At 45.3% G+C, this 13,408-nt stretch overlaps 1 protein-coding gene across 1 annotated transcript in view; it reads left to right on the top strand.

Annotated features, from left to right (window-relative positions):
* Positions 1-6,284, top strand: part of AMOTL1 (angiomotin like 1) — a 65,668-nt gene extending 59,384 nt beyond the window's left edge. Inside the window, 4 exon segments of the mRNA XM_031066059.1 lie at positions 911-918; positions 1,213-1,439; positions 2,149-2,418; positions 3,341-6,284. Coding sequence (XP_030921919.1) covers positions 911-918; positions 1,213-1,439; positions 2,149-2,418; positions 3,341-3,444 — 609 coding nt within the window. The 3' untranslated portion in view covers positions 3,445-6,284.
* Positions 6,285-13,408: the final 7,124 nt, after the last annotated feature.

The following is a 13,408-nucleotide window of genomic DNA, read 5'->3' as shown; positions in this document are numbered from 1 at the left end:
ATTCCTGCTTCTTGTGGGGCTGGGGCTGGGTTCAGATAAATCAGGATGCCCTTCTGTTCCTTCTTACATGCCTGGAAAGGATGGGCTTGGCTTCACTTTGACTTAGTTTTGCTCTTCAGCATTCAAACAGGGATTAAAGAATTGTTGTCATAACTTCCTCCCTACCTTCCTGTTAAGCCTTCTGTGGCAAACCCAACACTTTTACAAAGCAGAGGCTGTTCCATTATTAAAAGTAGTCTGGCATGCAAGGACACAAATTTGCAGACAGTTTTATAAAAAAGGTGTATTTGTTGCTGTGGAAAATACCAGTGATTGTTTTTACTGGGTTTGGGTTTTGTTTTTCACTCACAGATGCAAGCTAATCCTGCTTCCAAGGAAGTAGCGGAGTTTTGCCACTGCCTTCATAAATATAGATTAACATCTTGTGTTTAAATTGCTCATTAAATGTGTGATGATGAAAACTAATGCTTTCACTGCTTCACAAAATGCACCTGCATTGTATTATATATTGTACAGCACAGTCAGGCTAGTCATTTGACTGTCAAAGTGTACAGATTTTTGAAAAACATAGTTTTGTAGTTGTTCAGTATGATTTGGTGTTAATCATTCCTGGAGAAGAGTTCAGATAATCCCATTTTTTTAGTGATTTGAGGGTCTGTATGAGAGAAGTAGTGAACTTTGCTCAGCTCTGAATACCATGTGCTGGTTGTTTTTGCAGCAGTGAGGGAGAAGGAAGAGCCCAGACCACCTCTTAGAGAAACCAAAAGGAACTCACTTCAGCAGGTCTTTTTACTCCAGCTGACAACAGACCTGAATCCTGGGGTTAACTCAGTCTGCCAAAGCATAGTTTCCAGATTTGGCCCCAATGCATTACAGGGGTGAAAATTGCCTATGTGTTTTTGTTGTAAAGGTAGCAATGTGCAGCCTGGTCAGGATACTGCCCGCTGCTCCTGCTTGGTTAGTAAAACCATAGCATAGATGGGTTCAGTTAACCTTGCAGAAAAGTTTTGGCTTAATAACTAGAAGCGCTGTCTGTTTTAAAGTGCATGGTTATCCTCGGAGGAACTGCTGGGAGCTGTCTTGCCCAAGTATCCAAAAGCAGAGAGGACAGAGCAGCAGGGCATCTGCCTGGGCATCTCCCTCCAGGTGTGGAGACTTGCCCATATGAATGTTTTTTCCATTCCTGTAAGCAGAGCATTCATATTTTGGCAGAATAAAGAATCTCCACGCCAAAATAATTGAGAAGGATGCCATGATCAAGGTCCTTCAGCAGCGGTCGCGGAAGGACCCTGGCAAAGCTGACAGCGCCAGCCTGCGGCCGGCTCGCTCCGTGCCCTCCATCGCCGCTGCTGCCGGCGCGCACTCGCGCCAGACCTCGCTCACCAGCAACCAGATAGCTGAGGAGAGGAAGGAGGAAAAGCTCTGGAAGGGAAGCATAGGTGAGTTCAGCTTTTGCTTAAGCTTTGGTTCATCCATCACTTCATGCTAATCCTTCTGCTTGAGCTTAGCCAAAGTGCCTTGGCACACATTGCCCTGACAGCTCATTTCCAGAGCACTTTCCATGGGCAGAATGTGTGTCCTTGTGCTTAAGTAAAAAAAAACCTAGTAATTCTTTAACCTTGCACTGTATCTTAATTACATTTTAAATCATATTAAATCATTCTGCACTGATTATAGAAAGCCATAGGTGAGGGAAGACCTCCTAGATACAAGCGCATAATGTTTGTAACTACGGGAGTAAATTTGGACTAGAAATAAAGCCTGAATAAAGTTAATCAAGAGGGTAGGATCCGTTTGGATAGGACAGCGTGAAGTGATGTGATGTGGCAGATAAATGGGAAAATCAGTGCAGGACTGCCTGTTGTTTGGGGCCACATAGGATGGGAGTGTGGAGGTGTGCAAGGCAGTGTCAGGAGTAAGTGCCACTGGGATAGGTGTGCAGGAGGGGAGCCAGGGAGGGGAAGCTGCTTTCAAAAAGCTGTTTTGTAGGAAAGTACCATGTGGATGCCAGAAAAAGCAGCATCAAGGGGAAAAGCTAAGCCAAATGAAATGACTGGAGCCATACCCAGCATCTTGTAGCTCCGGGGTGGGATGGGGGACAGCACATGCATTTGAGCCAGGATGTGACTGACCGCTCTGTGTTTTCAGGGCTGCTCTTGGGAAAGGAGCACCATGACCACCCATCAGGCCCCTCTCTGCCTCCTCCTTTGCCCTCCTTGTCCTGCATGCCCGTCCCAGTGCTGGCAGCCTCCCACACAAAGACGGGCAGCAAAGACAGCAGCACCCAGACGGACAAAACCGCGGAGCTCTTCTGGCCCGCCACCGCCTCCTTCCCCGGCCGGGGACGCCTGGGTGCCACCCCGTCACACAGCCCAGCCCCACGGCCCCTGGGGACACGGGTGGCCAGCGAGAAACTGGGTGAGTTCTGCCAGATCCCTGTCAGTGCAAAATGTCAGCACCCCCGGGGCTATCAGCAATCCCCAGAGGCACATCAGTATTAATGGGGGCAAGGTGTGGGTATGTGATGCTGCCACAGTTTGTAAGGTATGGTGGGGGTTTCTTCAGGGAAACTAAAATTGTAGAGAGAGAACTTTCTAAGGCTGCCCAGGGTGGCTTTGCAGAGCTTTGTGCTCAGCAGCTTCTGTAAAGCTCCGTTCGTCTGTGGCAGGCTAGATATTTATGCTGCTAGATATTAATTTAGAATTTCACACCTTGAAAATGCTCCACACCTGTTCGCGAACTCTTCTGTCTTTTTTCAGCTGAAACCATGGTTGGTTAAACCACCATTTTCTCCTTAATTTTTAAAGGAAAACTGGGGGCAATAGTAAGGAGAAAGTGGAGATCTTTTTTTAGGAGGGATGAAGATGTACAATTTTAGTTATATTTGAAAGGTGGAAACTGATGGTTTGCAGCCCTAGCAAAGGAGATATTTATTTTATGCATGTTATTTTGAAAGAGCCTGTTTCTTACACAATCCTCTCCACTCAAAAGCAAGATTTCCCTCTAAAAACATGCTATGTATCATTAAAAGGGCTGACTATCACAGAACTAGATGGTCTTTATCATCCTTTCCAACCCAGACCATTCTATGGTTTTAGTTAAAGAGATTCTTTGGTGTGTATCTCTTAAATACCACCTTGGGGTCTGTGTACACCAGCACACCTGCTGTCATTGTGCTGGGAATTCAGCATCACACATGCTTCGTGTCCTGAACAAATATGGCTTTCAGTATGTAGGGTGTACAGGTAATACATGCCCCACCCTCAAGGAATGGGTTGATATTTGCTTTGAAGAACTTGAATTTGGACTGAAGACCAACTTTCTCTTCTTTCCATTGCAGAGAACTCCAGCCATGGGAAGCTGCCTGACAGCAAAGGCAGAGTGAGCAGCCTGCTCCACAAGCCTGAGTTTCCAGATACAGACATGATGGAAGTCCTCATCTGAGCAGAGGACAGCATCTCTGGGGTTTTGTGTGTGTACAGCCAGGCCCAAGATGGTCCTCGGTGTGCCAACCTTGAAAACTAACCCTGAGAGTCTGAAAAAAGACAAAGTTTATTCCCAAACTGAAGCTAGAGTCTGACATGTTGAGACTTTTCACCAGGCGAGAAGTCAAGAGCACTGAAGAGGAGGGATGAAATGAAGCGTCAGACATTTTCTGAACAGAAAGGGTCGTTGAAAATGGAAAGTGATGTGGGAAGGGGAGTGTTGAGGAAAAAGGAAACTGTGTTTTCTGGCATAAAGTAGTGAAGTTACAGACTGGTTGCACGCTGCTGCTCTGTTTTCCTGCCTCTGCAACCAGGACAGGGAGTGAAATCCTGTCTCTTTGGAGGCCAGAGAAAGTTTCTGAATAATCCAGGAAAAACTTGCATCTTCCTCTGTATCAATGCATTTCTCAAAGGTTTCAGTCTCAAAAATTTCACTTCTTAATTTTTGTGAATAATTGGTCTGTAGATGTACACGGCAGGTTCTTGTAAGTATTTGTTTGAAGTGGCATTGGTGTGGCTTTCCTCGGCAGGCAGGTCAGGTGCCTCTTTGCTGGCTGGACAAGTGTTTCTCTTGGAGCTGAATTTACAGTACAAATATTCATGTCTTGCAACCTCAGAGCTTGCTGAGACTTCTTTTTTTGATAGGAGCAGTTGTTGGCTGCAATTCTCCTGGTGGATGAATGCAGAAGGGGGAGGGGGGACCCTACTGAAGCAAACCCTGTTGTAACCATAGGAAAGTTTCAGGAGGAAAAGTTGGGGGAGGATCCCAGCAGCTCCCTAAAGAGCTGTGAGTTATAGAGTTCCCTCAGAGGGGAGCTGCATGGGTTTGTTTTTAGAGGAGTTAAGCTGGGTTGCCATGTGAGATCAGAAGATACCTCTTTCTGGGCACTGGTGCATCATGTTTGAAGAATCAGTGTATTTGTGGTAAGAACAAGATTTTTCCTTACTTTCAATTCTTATAGCCAAATCCTAGCTTCTTTGAGCATACAAACCTGCTGTTCAAGCTGATGTAGGACTAGACATTAGGGAGTGCAGGAGCAGGCAGGGAAGGGTTTAACTGCAAAGCAGTACGTGAGCATCGTGTGTTTTCTGTGCTGAGCTGCGGTTTCTTTTCACCTTATTTTACCCAGGGTGGAACATTTCTTATTTTCAGCCTTGTCCCTGAATTCAGTAAGAGGCAGCCAGCTCACCCACTGTGTTACTCGTGGCTTCATGCACTGCACATGCCGATGGGGAAATTTTCCTCTGCGAGACATTTCTGTATTGGCTTTGCAGTTCCTGCTTGTGGTGCACTTTAAGGAGAGCTTGGCTTTGGGAAAAGGAGCAATGGGATCTAATGTGAAGCTGCCCAGCATGGAAAAGTGATGGGTGCTAGAAGTAATCGTGCACTCAGGGCTGGCTCGAGGTCATCTCTTCCCGTAGGTGACAAATCGGAGCCCTTGACTGTTGAGAACACCAGGCATTTTAAACTCTGCTTTTGCCAAAAACGGAAGCCCTTGTGAACTCAAAGCTTCACAGGCCAGAGCCTTGTGCTCAGTACTGCCTGGCCGATACCTTTTGTTTTTAAAAAGAACAAAATTGCTATGTTAAAGCTATGCACTTATTTTTGTGTGTACCTAGAATTAGACATATGTTGTTGTCACCCTCTTTCTGACTTTCGCACTTGTTAAACAAAGTAGTGGTAGGTAGGTTGTGCAGGAAGCAAACTCTGTGTTTCAAGTATTAGCAGCTTTGCATTGTGAAACCAAAGGTGTAAAACCCTTGGAAGATGTTATGCAGCTTAATATATGCCTTGTAAGATAATTTTTTTCCCTCTGAAGTTAATTTAAACGTTGTAATTGTTTGCATAAAAGCCGGGACCGCGTGTGACATCGCCACTGACCCACTTTTGTGGCTCTTCCTCAAGCATCTGTGGTAGGAATGGGGCAGGAGAAAGACAAATCAAGGGAATACAAGTAAAATGTTGGTGAATTTTTAATGGCATCACTTTTAATCCAAGAAATAAGGATACCCAGGTGCTTGGAAGTCCCTAAGCATTTTGTTACCAGCTGTAATATTTCTTTTGCTGAAACTCTTCAGTAAATTGTGTGCAGGCAGACAGTGAGGTGTCCAGGAGAAACAGTGCTGGATCAGCATGGATCAGCTCTCAGTTATGTTTGGTAGTGGTTCAGCTCGATTTCTCCAAGTCAGCTAGAGTACAGCACTCCTCCTTGGGGAGACCACAGTCTCTCCAGTTTCTGCTATCCAAAGCTGCCTTTACACTTGATGCTGCCCCAGATATAGGAAACTGTTAGAGACAGTGTGTAGGCAACAGCTCAAATAAACCAAATTCTCACCAATTCTGTTGAACTCAAGAGATGTTAGTTTTCCTGGAGGGAAGGTCTGGAGGAGTGGTGTGTCTCCCTCCAGCCCAAGCACTAGCAGGACTTGGATGGAGTACTACTGCCATATGTCAGCCCCGCTGAGCAGAGCGGCCCAGCTCCATTTGTGCTGGCTTTCCCAGCTCTTCGAACTGTTTTGTGGTTTAGGGAAACTGTGCTGTAGCCATTCCAGGTGATGTCAGTGGTAACTAGTTGTAAAATACTGTCATTTTTTATTGCTGTTGGTTGTATAGAGAAGTTTGTGTACAGTGTTTTACAGCTGGAGGGTTATTTGTACATAGAGGGGGAAATGAAGGATGTTATGTGTCACCCCCAGCAAATGTTGATATTGTTGTTCAGCCAAAGATTTCTTATTCTTTGCTGTTTAAATTTGTGCCTTATTATTGTAGATAATAAATGTATAAACATGTTTATTTTCTCACTTTTCCAGTGTGAATACATTCAGTCCTCCAGAAGAAAGAACTTAAAAAAAATTCTTGAGGCTTTGCAAACAATGTGTTAAGACTAAGAGGGGATACCTCAGGGATTTTTAAGGTTGCATCTTCTCCATTTTTCACAGGTGTTAATGAAAGGCCCCACAGCAAGTGACACCAGTAGGTGTATGTGGGCATGAAATCTGTGGGTCTCCAAGGCAGAAGATCAAACTGGGAACTTGGCCAAGCAAGAAGAGCATGATTTTAGAGATGATCAAGAAGAAATATGATTTTAGTGAGATTGTCTTCACTGGAAGGAAATGAGAGGGGAAACTTAATGAGATACTTTGATGAAGATATGAATATTTTTTAGCCCTATGTTCCTGCTAAGCATAGAACTCGCACTGATTTTTTTTATTTTATTTTTTCTTGAGGGTCTGGGACTTCTTTATTTGACAGATGCTGGATCAGTGTGAGTGAGGTACCTAAATATTTTTTATATCTAGATGTTCTTGAATTATATACTGTGCTCAGTAAGGAATAAAGATCAGATCCCATTTCATGCTGTAGTGCTGGCAAGGGGAATGCTCCAGCCTGGTGGAAATATTGTTCCTATGTTTGTTTATGCAACTGAAATAAATGGGGGGAAGGGAGCAAAAGTGAGCCAAGTGTCTGGCTCTGAGTTAGGGAGGTTTGCTCAGCAGGCTCTCACATGCTCTTGAAAGTGTCTGTTAAAAAATTCCTGAATCGGGTCCCAGGGAGCTGCAGGCATGAAAGGCATGAATGCCACTAAGGGCCTCTCTCTCCTATGAGTTCTCTGCCTGTCCCAACCTTCTCTCCCCTGATCCTTCCACAATTGAAAAGAAACAACCTGTCCTGAGCAGGAGTGTGTCAGCAAAGATCCAGGGGGTTGCAGAAGCTTGAGGAGAAGTTTGCTTGACCCAGATCCCAGCACCCTGTGTTCCTCATGCAAGCAAGCACAGGTCAGCCTGACCCATCTGATCACTCCATCTTGAAGATATGGCAGCTGGCAGTATTTTTTGTGCCAAGAACAAAGTTTGGTGATGGCTGAGATTGTGGCTTTTTGACTTCCTTCAAGTCAAGATTTGACAGTTAAATTTGGCATGTATCTTGTTTTTCAAGATACATGCCAAAGACATGGAAGAAAAGGAAACTAACAGAGACCAAACCAATATTAGGATGGGAAAAGCCTCGTGGCCAGCTGTGTTCAGGTATAACAAGGAGGGGGCTTATTTACTTTTGGGTTGTGTCTTCACCAGAGATGCTCTGGCCAAAAACCAGAATGTCACTGTAACATTGTCTGCAGGTTAAATATATTTTGCATATTAATGTCAGGAATAAACATACAAAGAAGCAAACTTCCAGAGTCAGTTTGATTAAAGTCCATTATTCCAAAAGTAAGTAACAGACCTGCATTGTGTAAAGAAAGAGCTCAGAAGAGCTAAAAATATTAGCAAGATTGCCATGTAGAAGCATTCAAAAATCTAGTCCCATCCAAAATGACAGGACCTTTTCAGGATTCACTTGGATTCCGTGCACTGTGCAGCTGTGTCATCTCTTCTGTGCTGATTTGTTACCATTTTCAGGGCTTTTCTCCTCCCAAAGTTTGAGAGGGGCAAACATACAAACAGTAGCAAGATGCGTTCTTGGGGAAAAGCTATGATTTTACACATCTTTAAATACCCTCTGGGTCTGGACTTAAAGTACATTGCAGTGAAACATGAAAAGTTCAGATCTCATTCCCTAGCAGGAAGGATGCTGCCAGGATCCTGCTTGTCATCAGGATCCCCAGTCTGGGGTCTGGATGCAGTCCAACAACCCAGGCTGGTCTCGAGCACTCCGCTGTTCCTCGACCACTCTGGGTTAGGTAAGTCAGCGTGAAGGTGGTGACCCCGCTCTCTGCAAACCAAAGCAAGTGGGGAAAACAGGGCACAGTGTGCACAGTGCAGTCCCACCTGAGGGAGGGGCAAAAACACAAGCAGCTGCCGTCGTGCCACTGTGATTAATGTTCATGCAGACCTTAAGCTGCAGCCTCGTAAAACCAAACACGAGTGCCCAGCATTCCTGAGCTATAAAAGGCCCAGGAATTCATTGACTCGAGGTACGAAGACCACAAGCTATTTTCTTTCATACCGACCACTTCAGCTTTAGATGAACAAAGTATCAGTGTGTATATTTTCCAGAGTAACCCTGCATGGCCCTGCTGCAGTCCAGGACCCAGTCCTGTGCCAGTGCCCTCCAGTCTGACACAAAGCAGGGCAGCAACTAAGAGATGAGCCCCAGGTCTGTGTTGGCCCCCATCCTGTGAGAGGCTGAACCTGCAGCAAAGTGTAGTGCTGAAAGGGAACATTTTCCCCCTGGTACCACATGATGAGGCAGCGATGGAGCTTTTGGTAAGCTAAACATTGGAGGATGGCAGTGCTACCATCTTTCAGGGAGTCATACTCACGCCTCACCTGACCATTGTGGTGGCTTCTCCAGCTGCTTAGTGGACTCTTTGACTCCATGGCTCCCCTGGTGCCTGTGTGCCCTGTGTCTGTGGACAGCCCGTGACCCTCCAGGCATGTGAAGCTTCCTCCAGGACAGCTGGGCTCAGAATGAGAAGAGGGGACTGTGATGGCAGCTGACATCCCTCTGCTGGTCCCTGGTTTGGGCCTTGAGCAGCCCAGGTAGGAAAATATTGCTGGGAGGAAGCTCCAGAAGGAAGAAAGGTATTGTTAGGTGTGAGGAGGTGGAGGTCCTCTTGCTTGGCCAGTTACTTGGAGCATTTTTAAGATGACCCTTTCTGGTAGGCTTGCTATTAAAACTGCAATTGCAATTTGGTGCGCAAAAAAATTGCTTCTTGGTGTAAATCCCATCTGAATTCCTAGAAGGAACCTTAAAGACCACATGTAGTTCCAACACCCTTGCCCTGGGCAGTGACACCTTCTGAGAGACCAAGTTGCTCAAAGCCCCATCCAACCTGGCCTTGAAGGTTTCCAGGAATAGGGCATCCACAACTTCTCTGGGCAGCCTGTGCCACTATCTCACCACCCTCATGGCACAGATTTTCTTCCTTATGTCCAGTCTAAACTTCTGTAAAGCCATTACCCCTTGTCCCATCACTACATGCCCTTGTAAAAGCTCCCTTTCTGCCTTTCTTTTCCATCCCTCTTGTAGCTCAGGCTTTCATCCTCTCAGTGCACATCCTACCCTGCTCTGCTGCACCCTCTCACCCTGCTGCCTCCCACATCTTTTTCCAGCTCAACCCTGCCAGAAACAGGCAGTGAAAGCCCAGGCAGTCAGGTTCTCATGTGCCACCAGTTTTACTGTTCAGTTTTAAGACTGAACAGCTTAAGAGGCAGGAGCTACTCTCATCTAGGTGCTTGTACAGTGCCTTGCACAGTGGGGCCATGTGTGGTAGCCCTAAATCACACTCTCAAGCTGTAAATATTTGTTGAAGATTATTATTATGCCAGCTCTTTGCACCTCTGCTTTTAAAATGAAATCATTGTACACATTCCTCAAGCCTAAATCTGGTGCACAGTTCAGAGCCCTTTCAGTTAAGGTGTTAAATAATGCCTTATCCCCACCACAGGGCTTTTTTTAGATGGCTGAGCCTTTCTCTTCAGATGCCATGAGTGCCTTATCGTGTTACCCAGATGGCTGTGTGTGCTGGCTCTTCTGCCTGCAGGGCTCTGAAGCCTCACCTGACCCCAAACAGGACTGCAGCACCAGCCTACATTATCCCTGTCTCCATCCACCACTCCTGTGCCATTCTCCGGCAGCCATGGGCCAACTCCTGGGCAAAGCCAGCTGGCACAAGGCGTCTGCGTAGGAACCGCTCCCTCTGCCGGCTCATCCCGCCTGCTCTTACCTGGCACTGAAACTGGAAGGGCTCTGGGATGGGGGTTTTGGTCTGCAGGGTGAGTCCAGCATGTGATGAAGATGCTAATACCAGTAGTATAATAGTTACAGCAATTATAGTAGCAGCAGTAGTAGATGAAGAGAGAGAGCAAGAGGGATAAAACTAAGCCAGACTAGGAGGAACCTGATCTAGGTAAAGATGTCCACTGTCATTGCATGGGGGTTGGACTAGATGGCCTTCAAAAATCCATTGCAATCCAAATCATCCCATGATAAAGCTATAAATAAAAAATAAGAATAGGAATCAGAAAAACAAAATAAGAAAAACAGGAATAGGAATAAGCACAATAAAAAATTTGGTTCATTATAGGGAACAATAAAATTAAGAAGAGAAGAAGGAGAACAAGAAGGAGGAAAAGAAATCTGGTCATTGCTAGTGGCAGAAGAAAGTTTGAGTACAAAGAATTTGATTCTAGAGTGAGCTAGACCTTCATGCTAAGGGAAATTTTTCTGTTATTCCCCAGTGATCCCTGGCTGTGGCCAGGCCTGCTCAAATGTAGACCTTTCCAGATAAAAAAGCTCGACCTAAGCATGGGGCTTTGAGCTTGCAGCAAGAAAATGGGATTGTGTGATCGTGGGAACTGGGTCTGCATTTGAACACTAGTTTATTACATAGCCCCTGGGTGTGACAGTTCTCTGTGCATCATCCAGTTGAACTGTTCAGACCCAAAACAGCTACCACTGACCAGGTTCATTTCAGTTTTAGAGAGGAATTTCATACACCCCTTTAGAGTAAACATTTCCTAGCACTCAACAGCCTTCACCCCACTCATGTCAGCTTTCTCCTTCGATCTTTCACCAGCAGCAAGATTTTTCCCATGTGAAAAACATGCTTAAAGTTGTGCTTGAAGTAGAAGAGACTTTTCTCTCAACCCTAACCCTAACTCTAGGCCTAAGCTTAAGCCTGAGCCTAACCCTAATGGCAGCTTGGCATTGGGGCAGAGGTTCTCATTGCCACAGGTGTACAGATTAAAAAGTGTTGAGCTGGCAGTGTAGCATCCTGCCCTGATGCCTTGCACTGCCTTTCCAAGTGCCAGTGTCCCTGGAGCTGCAGGCTCTGCAGCAATCTGAACCCTACCCAAGCCCTAATGGCAGCTTATTGCTGCTGCTGAGATCCACATCACCATGGCTGGATTCAAATAGTGTACAGTGAGCAATCTGGGTACCCTGCTGTGACAAAACCCCTTCATTTCATGAAAGTAAACAAAATCTCGAGATTTCAATGAAAATGATTTCATTATTTTAGCTTCATTTTGATGCACTTCCTTTCTTCCAATCCCATTCTATTGTTTTCACTTAATTCCTTCACAAAAATCCTTCATTTATTGAAATTATTTAACTGAAATTTCAAGATTTTATTTCACTATTTCTTGATTCTTCATTTCATTTATTTCATTAAATTAAAAGGAAATAAAGTGCCACAAAATGAAATTGAAAAAAATGTGTTCTGGCCTACTGAATGCTGGATAAAAAACTTCAAAAAGACCAAGCCCTGGACTCACTCCTCCATTTCCCAGAAGCTGGTTTTGCTGAAGACCCAGTGCTTGTCCCACTTTGTCCTTCATGCTCCCACTCCACTGTCCCCAGAGTGTCTCCACTCTGTTTCTGCTGCATTGGCCAAGAAAACTTGTGGAGAGTTTTCAGCTTCCTGACACATCTCTTTTCTTAGGAAGAGCATCTTCTGGGTTTGTCCATAATGATGCCATTCAGCATCAAACCACCTTTCCTATGCCCAGCTTGTCGCCTTGGGTTTGGAGATGATTTCTCAGACACTCAGTTATTTGCTGTCCCTGCAGCTGCCAGGGGCAGCTTATCCTATTGGACTCCCTGCACTTGGCAGGAAAATACATAGCTGACTCTTAGGATGTCCAGGGTATTGAAAAACCTCTTTAGTTTATTGTTACTTTCACTCTAGAGATTGTATTTCACTAAAAAAAAAAAAAAGAATTCCAGGTATTTAGAAACATCTTGGTCTTGCTCTCCCATTTACAACAGCAAGGACCAAGACTAACTCCACCACAGGCAGCAGTAAAACACTGGGATAATACCAGAGCCATGCCAGTCATAGGACTGACATCTCAGAGCACTGGTTTTTTGAGCATTCTAGGACAGAAATCAGAGCTTTAAAATCTCCCAGCTCCCTTTCAGATGGCTCTTAACTGACCACAGTCTCAGATGTTGCTCAGCATTTCCCACAGACGCTGAGTCCTTTGGAAAGCCTGGTTGAAAGGCAGGCCCCTGAGCTGGCTAAGGAGCAACTGTCTGTGCTGACTCTGGAACTCATTCTTTGGGGCAGCTGAAGGAAGTGCTGCTGAGCCCTGGAGAGCACACAAAGAGTCCACCTGGTCCCACTTAGTGAGTTATCACCTCTCTGCCTAAAGCACATTGCAGCAGTGGGAAGAGCTCCTTTCTGTCCTTGTTACTCTGCTCATCTTTCCTGCTTATCCATCACACTCCTTCTGATCTATTCCCTATAGCTTTCAAGATCTATTCCCTTTAACTAATTTCACCATTTTATTATCTTTTTTCTACATCTGCCAGTTCTGCACTGTGTTTCCCTCCAGTTAAGTGCAGTCCAAACACCCTCCAGGTCTTCTGTGAAATCCCTCCTCACATTCCCTTGTACCAAGGCACTTTGTGGCATGTCTCCATTTTCTTGCAACACACTCACTCCAGTTCTCAGATTTGATACTCTTGGCAGGGAATAATTATTGTGGGGGAAAAAAAAGGATGAAATTAAATAACAAACCCACTCCAAACCAACAACTGCTGAAGAGGAGCCAGCAAGGCTACAGCAGTAAGGAATGGAGTAACTTTATCCATGCATGCTCCCATTTGCAACCAGCAATTGCCAGTAGCTTTCTATTAAAAGGAAGAGTAAAATTAAAAATATTTCTGATACATATCACTGCTAATTGATGAAAAATACTGACTTTGAAAATGTGGAATTTTAATGAAATCTTCATGCCAAAGGCATTCTCCCTCTGGATCCAGACATGCTCTCATGCTCTGCAGCTACAGCTGAGCTAAGAGACATCTCAGCAGCCAAAGGAATGTCCCAAGCTCCATCCTCCTGCAGGAGTCTGACCTGGCAAGCGTGAACTTCCCCCAGGTGACCAATGCTGAGCACTTCTCCTGCTATCCCCCGCCTTGAGCAGCATTAACTCTGAGGTTCTGCATCTCTCTTGTGACCACCTTATGC

Source organism: Geospiza fortis, unplaced genomic scaffold (genome assembly GCF_000277835.1).
Source record: "Geospiza fortis unplaced genomic scaffold, GeoFor_1.0 scaffold16, whole genome shotgun sequence".
Taxonomy (NCBI): Eukaryota; Metazoa; Chordata; class Aves; order Passeriformes; family Thraupidae; genus Geospiza; species Geospiza fortis.
This window is presented reverse-complemented; position numbering and strand designations above follow the sequence as displayed.